Below are 14,383 nucleotides of genomic sequence, written 5' to 3'. Positions count from 1 at the left end.
TCCTTTAGTAAAAGTAGACGCAATTCGCAAGCTGTCTGGCGAGAACACCGCTGATATCACCACAGATCTCGGCATAGTTCCATCCACTGCCAATACTTTTCTACACTTTCCTGTCTCAATATTCCAAATTTTAATGCCTACTTCGGTGGCGGCAAAGGAAGCGAACTGCTGACCATTTGGTGAGAAGGTAATTGCCCGCGTTGGTTGATTACAGCTGCCTTGTAGAGTCTGAAAAAGCTTTCTGGCCCCAGGGACAGTTGGTCGCTATATCCCAGATATCAATCTCTCCATACCAATGGATGGCAAATCGCGGGTTATCTGCTGAAAAGACGACAAAGGGTGAAGACGGAGCTTTTGAATAGGCCGAAGCAGGCATGTTGAGAATCTGTGAGGGAATATCTGCTAAATCCCAAACGATGAGGTCATTCTTCTTCGAGAGTGTAGAAGCTAGCTTGCCGTTTGATGATAGCGTAACTGAAACCCATTTGTAGCTGTAACTATGGTTCTTGAATTCGAATGTCTGAAGGCAATTGCCATTCCTCGCATCCCACATCTTGATCGTGCCGTCGTCTGAAGCCGAGACGAGCTTTTGACAATCTGCCGAATAGACAGCCGACCTAACCTCTGCACGGTGGCCCCTTAGAGTCAAGAGGCATTCTCCCTTAGGAGAATCCCAGAATATGATCAATTTATCCACAGATGCTGTTACGAGTCGCTGGCCATCAGCTGAGCAGGTAATACCTAATCTCGTACTTTCATCGCCTTCCAGTACTTGGAGGCAGGGGCCCCATTTTGCATCCATGGTTGGTTTTGATGCAATCCATGCCGGCTCTTCCTTACTGAATAGCCGCTTTATTAGGCTCTCGGCAGGACTAAATAGGGGTGCGGATGCGTAAATCTGTAGCGGTGCAATCTCAATCATTTTCTTATGCGTAAAGATGAATCGACGGGCGTCTCTTATGATATCTGCTGATTGCATAAGTTGCTTCTTTTCCATCTTTTGCTAAAATTGTGAGTCTTCAGCACGGAAGTGTTAGGTGACAGTACGGGCACTTACTAGTAATGCTTCGAGTTTGTTGAGTGCTGTTACACCGTAAGACACACTACGCTGCAGACTAAGAGCTTCTATCCAATACAGATAACGATTCTTTAAGAACTGATTTATGATTCTGTCGTCGTCAAGGTCGTTGATTTGAGTCCAGGTTTCTGAGATTCCATCACATAAGTGGTCGACCCAGTAGACACAAGAGTAACGTGTTGTTGCCAAAGGATCGGGTTCTGGAGTCATAATTTCATCAATGGGAATTCCAGGGGCCTTCAAGTCCCACAAGTCGCGCTTTAGGATCTGAGACATGCCATGGAGCGACCTGGAAAAGAGGGAATGATGAATTTTCTTTACTCTACTTGGGGAAATAAACCGGAAAGCTTTATTCAAGAGATAGTCTTTGGTAGATTGGTGAACGAGGTATATATTTTCGTCTTGTATGGTAAGAAATAAGCCGCACATAGTCACAGCTCTCCGGATGGCCCTGGGTTTCTCAGTTATCCCACGGTGTAAGTTCGAAAGAAACCCTAGCTCAGAGAGACTGAGTGGTTGATATGCCGCACACGCCGTTGAAAGCAATTGCATGCAGTACATGTGGCTTCCTCTCTTCAGCTGCAGAATTTGTCCCAATATGCGGGCGTAAACTTCTTTCAAGTCCGATGGGATTTCATCGACGACATGCAGAGCGTCCCAGCTTTCTACTTGTTCAAGTTCTTTCATAACAAGAGAGACCCATAAGAATGTTCCGTTAACTTTTTGCCGCATTGCCTTCTCAAGGTCATCTTGGAGTTCTTTGTCATCCCGCACCAAGTCCAGCCGTGAAACGCTATATTTAATGTAAGTATCAACGGCATCAGATATTTTGGCCTCAATGTCCTTCAGCTCTAGGCTGAGTAGCGCCCGTGAGCTGCAAGTACTTAGTTTCTGCTTAATAATAGGCCCATTACGGCTGGTAATAATCCATTTAACTCGAGGTAGTGATGAGTGCTGAAGAATGAAATCTAGGAGCTTTGCTTGATCTGCCTCACATTCGTCTCCTGCATCGATAACTAATATCGTGTTATCGATGCCCGTATCCTGCAGAACATTGAGAAGCATATGTGATAGTGCTGTCCAAGCATTCACGTCCTCGAAAACGCCCTTGCCTGCGATATCATATTTGCTCCTAATATGTGAGATGAGTGATGCCTGCTGGTGAATAATAAGGTATAGAAGGCCGCGCAGTATGGCTACAGCAGAGTTGATGCGTGAGTCGGTACCCTAACAGAAGAAGTAAGATAGTATTATCTAAGACTCTGGGTTAGTAATTCTCGTTTGATTTGCCAACTCGTCGATGATACCGCATGCCAGCATAGTCTTTCCCTTGCCTGAATCCCCCGTGATCTATAGCAGCTGTCCTTCGGTGTCGTCGTTGTCATACCACAACTTGAACTTGTCATTTTCGAGGATCCAATTGTACAACTCTTTCAAGAGGCCACCCTTTGTTTGCTCATTCCGAATCTTGTCGTCGCGGGGGTCTGTAGATCGCAAATCGGCTAAGCAGCGATCGCTTGCGCCATCGGAAGAATAGTGATACACATTGCCTTGGTGGATAGTGGCATTGTCGCCAAACCTGCTTTCCGCGATGCTCATTTCGAACAAGCATTCGAAAGGATTGTAATCTTCTCGGATGAAGTCTCTCAGGTTTGAAAGTTAATGACTCAATGTATCAGACGGCATTAGATAAAGGTTGAAAATCAAGATGCAATCGGGTCGACTCAATATTATGCCTTACTGCAACCTAACCTTGCCCATTGATGATACCAGGCACCCAATTAGTTTGCGGAATACCGCTGAGAGTGCGGAGTATGTCATTATAACCAATCAACGAGCCTCTTAGCCAATACGAGTACCAGCTATATCTATTTTTCACTTGCCTCAAGCGCAACAGAGCAGGCGTTTTTTCAATTTTGATGCTTTGGGTAAATGTAGCCATTGCTTTGGGGCTTTCCAATGTTGCAGCTACATAACTCGGCAATGCAGCAATGCTCAACGACTAACTCAATCCTATTTCTTAACTCACCACGTCACAGTAGCCGCTTACATGCCGCGATTGCTCGTAAGTAGAACCCTAACCATTCGTATGCATATTGGTACTTAACACTGCGATATCACCAATTTTTCAGAGCCTGGATGCTTTCCTATTGATAGTTCAAATTTCTCTCGGAATTAGGCTCTACATCTCAAGACTCCAAATATGGAGTTACATGGTTCCGTTATTATTATTATTATTGCGGTTACCGCACCCGTGCTAAGGCGCTTACTACCAATGGATCGGTTATTCCTCGACTGGGGTGCTACTAAATGTAATGGAGCTGGCGCAGGCCAAGGCAGAGACTGCCCTATGATTCATTGGGATTGAAGCGATGTTGCCACTTCCACCCCCGAAATCCTCAGTCGCAACACATGTATGTTGTTACAGCCAACGCTCACGCATGAATTGACTAAACGTCGTCTACTCACTCTTCCCTCTCAACCTATCCAACTGTCACATGTCGCATATTCTTATGTCCAGCCCCATAGTCTATTTGCTAGCGCCAGTTTATTCGCACACTCTGTCACCACTCTGCCAATCAAGAACTCAACTGTTTTCAACCCCCTAGGTTTCCCGGAAGATTCACGGCCACACACATCCGGGCGCCATTTCATTGAAGCTCCAATGTTTCTTGTTCTCCTATTATGTCTTTTCCTTGCTCTCAATGCTGCCGGAGCCCATGGCGGTGGCCACGGCTGGACAGGAACCGTCATCGGGATCGTAGGGGATTTCGGCCACAGTCGCGTACGCCGGGAGGACTTTGCTAACTCATGAGGGTTAGGATCTGGGCACAACAAATAGTCGCGTTGCGGTGATGCAGCAAGGAAAGGTTGAATTCCTTCTTGACAACGAGGGAAGCACAGCCCTTCCTATATGTGTCGCCTTCCCTGATGTTGGTTTCTCGCTGGGCAAATCTGTGAAGGGTTCGCTGGAAGTAAACCTTAAGACAACCGACGTCGGCGTCGGGAAAGATATTGAGTACGGCCTCTAATCACTCTACGTACGCTGTATACTAACGGGCTGGAGGCGTTGGATTCCCTGCGATCTCAGTGGTGAGCAGACCTTGGCTGATATCGACCACTTGCCTTACAATCTAGCTTCCCGAGAGGGCCAGCCGGTCTTCAGCGTCAAGAGAAACGGCTTAGAATGGCAATTCCCGGTAGAGGACGTCTATGCTAGAATATTTGCAAATTTGCGAAGGAGAGCAGAGGTGTATCTCGGCAAGAAGGTTACTCATGCTGTCATCACAGCTCCAACCGGCTTTAACGTGAGTCGCATCCAAAGCTCATCAAACACCAAAAACAGTTTTTTAAACTCCTATGCAGAGCAGCCAGCGACTGGGTCTCGTAAATGCCGCGTCCGTCGTCGGCCTCAATGTTCTCCGAATCGTCAGCAAACCCATGGCAGCCGTGCACGCTGTAGGGCTAGGGTGTGCTGGCCTTAACGACAAATATATTGATGACGAACACTATGTCCTTGTGTATCACTTTGGCGGTGGTACCTTGAAAGTGTCGCTGCTGTATCATGATATGGGCTTATACGACACCTTAGCCGACGATAGCCAAACCCGCCTTGGTGGTGAAGATTTTAATGAGGTGATTGTCAACTACTTTACTGTACTTTACAACGAGAGGAATGTAATCGACATCACCAAAGACTCCACAGCTATGGGAAAGCTCTATCGTGCCGCTGAAAAGGCTAAGCGAGAATTGTCGACGCGGACAAACACTCATCTCGAGATTCAGTCATTCCACGAGGGAAGAGATTTCTCTGGGACCCTGACACGCACCAAATTCGATGAATTAAGCATGGGCTTATTTGAAAAAGTTTTGGAGCCGACTGAACGAGTTCTCAAGCTCAGCAATGTCAGCAAAGACCAAATCGATGACATTATCCTCATTGGTGGCTCCACACATATTCCCAAAGTTCGGACTCTCATTGAAGAGTTCTTTGAAGGAAAGAACGTCATCAACATTATCCAAGGCAGCAGGGCGGTAGTCTTCGGTGCTGCCTTTGAGGCGGCTCGTCTCTCTGACGATCCTGATGTATGGCTCAGCGCGCAACGCTCATGGGAACTCCGCGAAGCTATGAGTAAACAGTACAGCGAGTTAACACTGGGTGTTCAAACAAGTACTGGGGCCATGGCCAAGTTGATTCGACGTAGCACTCGCATGCCCACCATTGCGACCCAGACCTTTTCCACAGCCGCCGACAACCAGACTTCGGTTTTCATCCAAGTGTTTGAGGGCGAGCGTTATCAAGCCCGTGACAATAATTTGCTCGGCCAGTTTTGGCTGACAGATATTCCGCCCATGCCTCGCGGTATCCCTCACATTGAGGTTACATTGGAACTTGATTCCAGTGGTAATATCAAGGCTGTAGCCTACGACACGGGCACCGGTGCAGAGAAGTCTATTCTCATTCCCAACTCTGAGGACCGCATATCCGATGACCACCTCGATCGCATGGTCCTGGCGGCTGAGCAGCATGAGAAACAAGATTTGGCCATGCGTGAGCTGTTCAACAGCCAAGGAAGCCACCTGATCGTTGGACGCTGAAGATCCTGTTGGAGAAATTCTCACACAAATATAACCCAAACAAGGCTTATTATGTATGTATTGTCAACAAGCCCCATTACAATTCTCACCATATTAGCAAGGCGCCCATAGAAGACAACTCTAGCAAGCCTCTCGGGTTTAGGCAAGTCAGAGGTGTAGCCGTAAATACTCAGCACGTCAGCGTGAAGATAATACTAGCAATACGATATACAAACTTAAAAACAATACGAAGGAAAACATACAACGAACATTCTGCCTACTCCAGGACTATTACTATCCCTGCTCTATACTAACACACCAAGTTCCGCCTGAACTTGACGCAGCAATAAACCCATGTCTGCGGAACCTAGCTTTCTTGGCCAAGACTTAAGCGGAAGGCTCAGTGTAACAGCGACACAAGCGTCGCTCCTGTGTCGCGTCGACTGATTGAGACGGAAGCCTCATTTGCGTCTGACCGCACCACCCGCGTTTTGGGCTTCACCGTTTTAAAGCAACATTACGCTCATTTGAAGTTTGAGGGACCTTGATTCTTCCCCTTTGGAGCGAAAGCACTGAGAGGATGTGCTCCTCCAACATGAGATGACTCTAGGGAGAAGACCTGGTTCATTCACGACCCAAGATGACCGCCACGATACCCCAAAGGAAGATGGTTTCAAATTGATATTGATTAACCCCCCGCGCTCAACCATTTGGTCCAGGGCCGGTCTGGGCGCTTCCTGCAGCGATATGGTTGCACAAGACGGTCTGGCGCGTCTCGGAACCATATGATTGCACACAACACCGGAGTGCAGCCAAAAATAAACCCGTTTCCCCCTATTACCTACCTATGAGTTACCACACCGCGTTGTTTACCACCTTCATGATCGTCATTCACGACCACCGTACCAGCTCTTATTAAGCCCAAGTTCCTGGAACCTACTCTTCCATGTTTCCGCTTGTCGCCCGCTTTTATGGTTTTCCGATTAGTATTTCTCAAACTCAACGAATCTTGGTATCGAAGGACGTTTCTCTCCGTTGCGGTTCCGCGAGCCTTCTGATAGTCCATTATCCGATACATATAGCCATCAAATACTGAGTTAAAGATGACTCTGTTTTCTCATCGCGCGAATCCTCAAGTAGAAAATGGATTGGAACAAAGACCAAAGGTAATGTGATTATTGAATTGTCCCCTTATATGTTGCACACAAGTCGACGTCGTTTCCAATTCAGTCATCTGCACGGAAGAAACTCGAGGTATTGTGGCAGCCAAGATTGCCCGCGTCCGCCATCGGCCAAGCTCAAAGCAGCAATGACGAAGACTATGAAACAAACGGATCACCAATGCCTATTGAATCTGGCAAGGGGTCGTCTACGGGTTCATCCTCTCTTACTCCTGGGCACTCCGAAAAAGAGGTGGGTCTTACAGGATCCTCTTTGCTTGAGGGAAAGCGATCCATCATCTTGTCCTAATCATCCTGGATGTTACTGTGGCGCTGACACCGACGGACCAGAACTACAGCCCGAAGCCGAAACAGACTCCAACAGTTGGAAGCTATAATAGCAGCAATTACGATGCCGCAATCACCGACGGCCCTGACTCTATAGCAAGCAGTTCGGATATATCGGCCTCCGCCTACCGCAAAGCTTGGTCTTCACTTAGTGAAGACCAAAGGAAGGAATTGACAGGAGAGGACGAGATCAGAAAACTCTTCGAACAACTGAAGCAAACTGATCAAAAGCATGGAGACCAATGTCTTCTTCGGAAAGGTCTGAGGGCTGTGAGTCCGTATCTAGAGCGGCTTCGCATCACCATCGACTTCATCAGCCCCTTCGCCAGCGTGGAACCGACTGCGGGGACTGCGCTTGGGCTCATTAAAAGCGTCAATTCAGTATGTGAAAGATATTTTTGGCTGTTGTTTGGACATGACTCTTACTGTTACTTCTGAAGTTGTTCGTTAAACATACAGCTGATACTTGATGGACTTCTAGATCGCTATTGCCATCTGCGGTGCTGCCGATGATATAACAGGTCACATTGAATCGTTTCTTGAACGCATCCCAGCGATCGAGCGGTGCAATGAGGTTGTCAACGGACGCAGTCGAATGCTCGATATATACAATGTCAGTTACAATGGGACTTGTAGATATTGCGGCTAACTCCTGGCAGGCATTGGTTAATGTGTACAAAGACCTCTTGCAGTTTTATCACAAAAGCGTTGTCATGTTCAAGAAATCTGGATTCATCATACATGTGGCTATGGACTGGTTGAAACCAGAACTCTCTGGGATAATCTCCTCGTTCAATGCCCATGCAGACGTTTTGTCCAAGCTGCTCGAGTCCGAGAGTTTTGCCACTGTTCAGGAAATTAAGGATGAGCAAGTAGACACTTTGAGTAAGTACTGACTCCTCAACGGGTGCTGTGATCTCTTGAGCTGAAGAATTTGGCAGTTCGTGATACCCTTGACATCAACAGAGGAAATGAAATCGCTTATCATAATGAATTGAAGCGACGTGACGACGAAGCGTGCAGCTAGATTACGTTCAACGAGCACTTCTCTTACTGGAGATTGAACTCGCGTGACTCGAATCTCTTGGCCTTGTTCGGAGACATGGGTTGCGGGAAAACAATAACTACTGCTTACGTTGTGGACAATCTATCACAGGGGCATCTTGTCTGTGCCTATTACTGCAAAGGCGATCAAGAAACTACAAAGCTTGGGAATATTTACCGCAGCCTCCTATGGCAACTGCTCAAACGGAAGCCCGACCTCAAGGCCTGCTTCTCGGACTGGTATAAGAAGACGGAGTCACAAAGCCAGGTGAATCCAACGCAGTCCGATGATAAGTTGCGCGACTTCTTATACGACGCTGTTTCTTCATCAAATCAATTGATCTTCATTGTTTTAGATGGCCTGGACGAATGCGAGGTCTATCCTCGGATTCAGCTGCGTTCCCTCTTTCATGACCTCTTCAAACACAACGCTCGGCTGAAAGTTTTCATTTCTTCCAGGTATGACGATGATATTGAAAGTGCTTTGCCGCCAGCCGCCAGCCGAATCGAGCTAGGCTTGTCGAAGGAAAGGGACCGTATCATTGCGAATTACCTTGCCAGCCAGATCAATATCCCCGAAGATACTCGCGAAAAAGTGGTGGATGTGCTTTCCGCAAAAGCTAACGGCTGCGCGATTTGGTTACGAATATCGCTGGAGTACATTGGGAAACTTCGCATACAAAATCAGAAGGGTTTAGAAAGTGCGTTGAACCGCCTTCCTTCGTCTAAGAGCCTTGCCGAACTGTACTGGACGTTATTCGACAAGATTTGCTCGGGTTTTCCAGAGAATGAGGACAATCTACAGCGGGCCCTGGAGACGCTCGCCGTTGCCCGGCGGCCTCTAACGGCCGACGAACTTGCTTACGCTGTGTTTATTGACATCGATGACGATACTCGTACGACTCTGGGTGAACTGGACCAGATTGCCCATTCTGTGAAACTGCTTGACCTCATCCGACCTTTCGTCAGCATCATAAACGTGAGAAACGGAAAGGATCTTCAACTGCGTCTTGTTCACCAGTCTCTCAAAGAGCTCGTATTGCAGGCTCCACCATCAAGTTGGAGTTTGGTTGGGAGAACAAATTGGCAAAACCAGGCTGTCCAACGCAGGGCGGAACTAAACGGATCTCTCCTCAGGCGTTGCATCAAGTATCTCCTCTTTGAAGAATGTGGGGAGAATAATCTTTCCTCGGGCTTCAGAAACAGGCCTGATGTCGAGTTTCTTGCTATTGGAGGCGTGCTCGACAATGACGAGTTTCCGACTGAATCGCCCTGGTTGAAATCGCCCCGGGACTTTGATCCGTCTAATCTCGGACTCGGGGGCTTTTTCACTTACGCTGCCCCGTACTGGACGGCCCATTTCCCCGATGCGTCACAGAAACTATGGCCAGATCCAACGGACTTGATTGTTTTATGCAGCAGAGGCTCTCAGCGCCTTGAGAACTGGGTGGAACAGTGGCAACGGCCGAATTGCTCTTACACTACAGAATTCAGCTTCCCCGAAGTCATGTCACATCTGGATCCTCTAGTCGTGACGGCGATGTTCGGTCCGGTAGCTTACATGGCTGACCTGCTCAAGTGCAATCTCCAGACTCCAGACTTCTTGCCCGACTCTGTTTGGATTGCTGTCAAACACCTAATTAGGCGAAACAGCATCTCAACCATCGACAACCTTCTCAAGGACAAGGACCTTGGGTCGACGCTGTGTTGTGCTGCATTCTTCTATGAAGTGGTATTAGGCTGGTCAGAAGCTGACAGATTGTGCGGCAACACTGCAAAGGAATGGGAAGACATATTTGATTTCCTAATCAGAGAATTGCATGAAAATCTCCTGGACGACGGGAACGAAATTCTCTGTCAAGCAGCTCGCAATGGGTGCTTTGTGCTGGTCAAGAAACTCTTCGAGGCAGCTGAGCGCGATCCAGATTTGAGAAGAGCAATCTTGGCGAAGAACCGTTCGAAGCGTACAGACTGGCAGAATTCCATTTCCACACACCAGTCAATCGGTGAGGCCGCTTATGAAGCCCATGCGAACATAGTTCACTTTCTATGTCAACAAGCCGGGACTGAACCTCATCTGCGACACATAAATCAACGAGGACAAACCGTGTTCCACCAGGCGGCGCGGAGTGGCCATGTGGAAATTTTCCAAACTTTGATTCAACGTTGGCCTGAAGGGATCAACCTTAGGAATAATGCAAACGATACCCCTCTTGTTGAGCTCATCTTCAATAGCCCCCGGGGCGACATCGAGACAATAGAGACCGTCAGGGTCATCCTGTCCATGGGCAAAGCTGACGCCACCGGCTTGAATGATGACCCTGGTTATTCGCCCCTATGCACGGCTGTTCGAAGGGCCAATATCGCTCTGTGTAGGACACTCATCCTTGAGGGCTCAGCCGATATATCATGCGCAGTGAGTGTTGAGGAAGAGACTGGGAAACCTTTTTTGAAGAAGGACGTGAATACTCAGGAGACGCTCGGTGCTCAGGAAAAGATGCTGAAGGAGCTTTGTTCCCTACTTCCTCTTGCTGTGTCAACAGAGTACTTGTTCTGAAATGTAAATAACGTTGCTGGTAATTCGGTGCGGCATGATAGTACTAGCTCCTTCTGGCTCATGTTCAGCTTGCCTACCACTTCAACTCACAGAAGGGATACATAAGAGTCTGACTATTAACCAACGTGTCGGCCATGTCATCGGGTTTCTAAGTAAAGAGTCCACGATACTTGTACTGTCGTGTCTTGCATGGCCTTCCCACACGACCTGCCAAGATGACGTCTTCGCATTCTTGCCATGCTCGTGAAAGTTATATGATGAACTGTGTATTGTCTCATAGGTCTAGATCAGCATCGGCATACACACTCCGTGATGGAACTCCGCTATGATGACCTCGACCACTGGGCAAAGCCCTTTAAGGGGCCTAGTGCACCAGATACAGCAAGCTGTAAGAGGCGACCCAAGAGTCGGCACGAAACAAATACCAGCCATGTAGTCATTCACAGTGCAGCTGCGTAGTGTAACTTTGGACCTTCTCGTGGATAAGGATTGGTGGGTAGCCCTATGTCAACTTGTCTGAAGCTCGGAGATGACACGATTAAGGTTCCTCTATCTCATGGCTCAATCGCGTTTTCTCCATCTGTGATGTCTCACCAGGCTGCTGACTCCGCAAGAAGCGCGCAGACTTTCTTTGGTGTTTCAACTACTCAGCTGCTGGAGTCTCCTTTGGGAACCTGAAGAGGAATTAGAGAATCGTCACCGTCGTGACGCCGTTCCAACTCGGGTTTGCAACCATCTGCTTCCTCTCTAATTCCTTTATCAACAGCTTCCGAAAAGTCAACGTGTTTCTTAATCACAAATCCGTAGTACTCAAAGGAGCCCTCGTCTCCGAGCACCTGCATATCGATGTCCCACAAATCATCTGGGTTTAACAGTGGCTTTATGAAGTGGGGTTGTCTAAACGTGACGTATAGAAACACCCCACGATCCTTCAGTATTCGGTGGACCTTGACGGGTTATCAGAAGGACATGATCTGCAATGTTCCGCTGGAGAGGGAGGCCTACCTCTTTCAAGTATTTACTCGCATTCTCCTTGACTTCGCGGGGAGGATTCCAAGGACTGCCATGTATCATGGCATCCAGTGTTCCCTTGTCGAAGGCAACGTCGACAGACTTGTCGGGAATACCAACCATGTTGCGTACGTCCATATGTTTCCATTCTATCCCTTCCAGCTTGCTGTGACGTTCAGCCATGAATCCAACGACGACAGTGGAGAAATCGATGCATAGCTGTCGTCTGTAGCCGCGAACCGCTAATTCGGCAGGGATAACCTGCACGGAGGACTGGTTAGCAGCTGGATAACTGGGTTGGGACTAGCGATGACAGACACTGTCTCCAGACCCAAGATGTAGAATCAGCGGGTCGTCTTCTGCCTTCAAACCCTGCAGGCCGAAAAGATTCTTCTGGAAAAAAGGTTCTAGCTCAGAGAAGGAGCGAAACCACTCGTGCGTCGGCGCCTCTCCCTCTGACTTGGAATAGCGCCTATCCCAATAGTCGGCATGAGCAAGGGCTTGATTGTCTTCAGTTGCCATCGAAAGGCGGAAGCGCAGGTTAACGTTGGACGAGGGGCAACAATTAATGTCACGACCTAATCTAACCTCTTATGCAATCTAAGATAAGTATATACCTGGAACAAGGTTGTTCTACTTTAACTAATAAAAGACTAGAGTGCTAAACTTAATTACTAGAGCGCTTTATATAATTATTCCCTTAGATAATAGAGTAATAAGCTATATTACTTTATAAAGAAATAACTTATTATATAAAAATAAAATACTTATACTTATTAAATAACTTAAATAGTTAATTATTAATATAATAATAAAATTAATTTTTATATTTAATTTATTAACTATATAATAAAATTATTTATTATATTTTACTATTTTTATTAATATAAATTATAAATAATTTATTATTTTAAAAATTTACTTTATATTACTTAATATAAACTAATTTATTATATATTAATAACTTTTATTTAAAATAATATTATATATTTTTAAGTAATAAAAAGTATTATAGTTTTTTAATTAACTTTTAAATTTATTATTATTTTTAAAAATTTTATTATAATTTTAAAAAACTCTCCTAGGTATAAAGAATAAACTGCCTAAGAGCTAAGATTAGAATAATTATTATTAAACCTTTATCTAGTAGCTATTAGCTAGCCCAGCTGATTTACATCTTCTCTTTTATAGTTAATTTAGGTTACCCTCTTCTGCTTTATTTATTCTTTAGGCTCTAGCAGACCTTCTCTACAGCGCTAATAGTATTAGGATTATAAATTTTCGCAGTAGCAGCTATTATCTTAGCAGTAGTTGCCGTCAGTTTCTTATCGCCTTTAGCCATTGTGGCTGTTTATGACTTCAGTTGGCCGTTAACTTATTTTTTATTATAAGGGTTTATTGCTTTTATAGTGTATTATCTCGTCAGGTAGTCTTTTAATTTTAAAAGCGTTATATACATAATCTATTTTTAAAGATTATCGCTGCCTTTTATAACCTAATAGAATAATCTTATTTAGTCTAGTTAAGTTATTAAATTATAAGTTACGGGCTTAAAGCTTGCGTTATGCTTAAACCTGGTTGTTTAGGCCTTTTTGTGTATTTTAAGTTTAGTCTTAAACCTTAATTAGTTATATTTTATAGCCTAAATTTTTAAGGTTTAACTTAGTTAGTTATAGCTAATTAGGTTAAGCTATGGATTAATTCTGGATTTTAAACTAAAGGCTAGGGTATAGCTTTCCTTTAACCTAGCTATTATAGCTTTACTGAACTTTTTAATAATAAATATAACCTTTATAAAAAAGAATATTAGTAATAATAAAAAAATAATAAAAGTAAAGTATTTATAAATATAATTAGTATTTTTTTATTTTATTTTTACTTTTTTATAATATTTTAAAATATTAATTAATTATAATAAAAGGTAAAAAGTTTAATATAAAGAAAAGTAATAAAAAATATAATAATAAAAAAAATAGTAATTAAAAATAAAGTTTTATTTTAATATTTAATTAAAAAAGGTAATACTTTATTTTTTATTACCTTAAATTACTAAGATTTATTATATAAAAATTATATTAAGAGTATAATAATAAATAAAAATATAATTAACTTTAATATTTATATAAATTTAATTATATACTTTTATAAATACTAGCTTTATTTTAGTAAAAACTATAAATATATTTTATAATAAGTTTTTATATTTATTATAATATAATTATATATTTAATTATACTTTTTTTAATTATTAATAATTATAGCTTTTTATATAAAAAATAAGCTATATTATAAATAAAAATAATAAAAAAGTAATAAATTAAGGGAATTAATATATAAGTATAATACTTTTAATATACGAGCATAACCTTACATAGGTATAACTTTTTATACTTTTTAATTAACTAGAAAAAAAATATTAGCTTAAATAAGATTCTGCTGCCTTTACCTAAAGTACTATTCTTTTATAGCCTATAGCCTTTTTAATTTATAGATTAAAAAAGTGTGTAAACGCGCTAATTTTCTTTATTTATAAATTAAAAACGCGCCTTTACTTTCCCTATTTATAGATTAAAATAGCTTATAATTACTATTTTTTTTTATTTATAA

General features: G+C 43.9%; 4 protein-coding genes across 4 annotated transcripts; 2 read left to right on the top strand and 2 right to left on the bottom strand.

Annotated features, from left to right (window-relative positions):
• Positions 1 to 208: 208 nt before the first annotated feature.
• Triagg1_10806 (uncharacterized protein) lies at positions 209 to 2,677 on the bottom strand (the record flags this gene model as incomplete). Its single annotated transcript, XM_062894918.1, has 4 exons — positions 209 to 1,003; positions 1,058 to 1,367; positions 1,611 to 2,210; positions 2,466 to 2,677. The coding sequence occupies 4 exons, from the start codon at positions 2,675 to 2,677 to the stop codon at positions 209 to 211; spliced, it is 1,917 nt and encodes a 638-aa protein (XP_062750231.1).
• Positions 2,678 to 3,743: 1,066 nt separating this feature from the next.
• Triagg1_10805 (uncharacterized protein) lies at positions 3,744 to 5,677 on the top strand (the record flags this gene model as incomplete). Its single annotated transcript, XM_062894917.1, has 4 exons — positions 3,744 to 3,863; positions 3,901 to 4,097; positions 4,146 to 4,386; positions 4,445 to 5,677. 4 exons carry the CDS (start codon positions 3,744 to 3,746, stop codon positions 5,675 to 5,677), a joined length of 1,791 nt encoding a protein of 596 aa, XP_062750230.1.
• Positions 5,678 to 6,997: 1,320 nt separating this feature from the next.
• Triagg1_10804 (uncharacterized protein) lies at positions 6,998 to 10,765 on the top strand (the record flags this gene model as incomplete). Its single annotated transcript, XM_062894916.1, has 5 exons — positions 6,998 to 7,069; positions 7,168 to 7,545; positions 7,646 to 7,777; positions 7,824 to 8,049; positions 8,352 to 10,765. The coding sequence occupies 5 exons, from the start codon at positions 6,998 to 7,000 to the stop codon at positions 10,763 to 10,765; spliced, it is 3,222 nt and encodes a 1,073-aa protein (XP_062750229.1).
• Positions 10,766 to 11,412: 647 nt separating this feature from the next.
• Triagg1_10803 (uncharacterized protein) lies at positions 11,413 to 12,298 on the bottom strand (the record flags this gene model as incomplete). The annotated part of the gene is made up of 3 exons (XM_062894915.1): positions 11,413 to 11,712; positions 11,771 to 12,037; positions 12,095 to 12,298. 3 exons carry the CDS (start codon positions 12,296 to 12,298, stop codon positions 11,413 to 11,415), a joined length of 771 nt encoding a protein of 256 aa, XP_062750228.1.
• Between the last annotated feature and the right edge of the window lie 2,085 nt (positions 12,299 to 14,383).

This window comes from Trichoderma aggressivum (genome assembly GCF_033847375.1).
Source record: "Trichoderma aggressivum f. europaeum strain CBS 100526 chromosome Unknown scaffold_087, whole genome shotgun sequence".
NCBI lineage: Eukaryota > Fungi > Ascomycota > Sordariomycetes > Hypocreales > Hypocreaceae > Trichoderma > Trichoderma aggressivum.
This window is presented reverse-complemented; position numbering and strand designations above follow the sequence as displayed.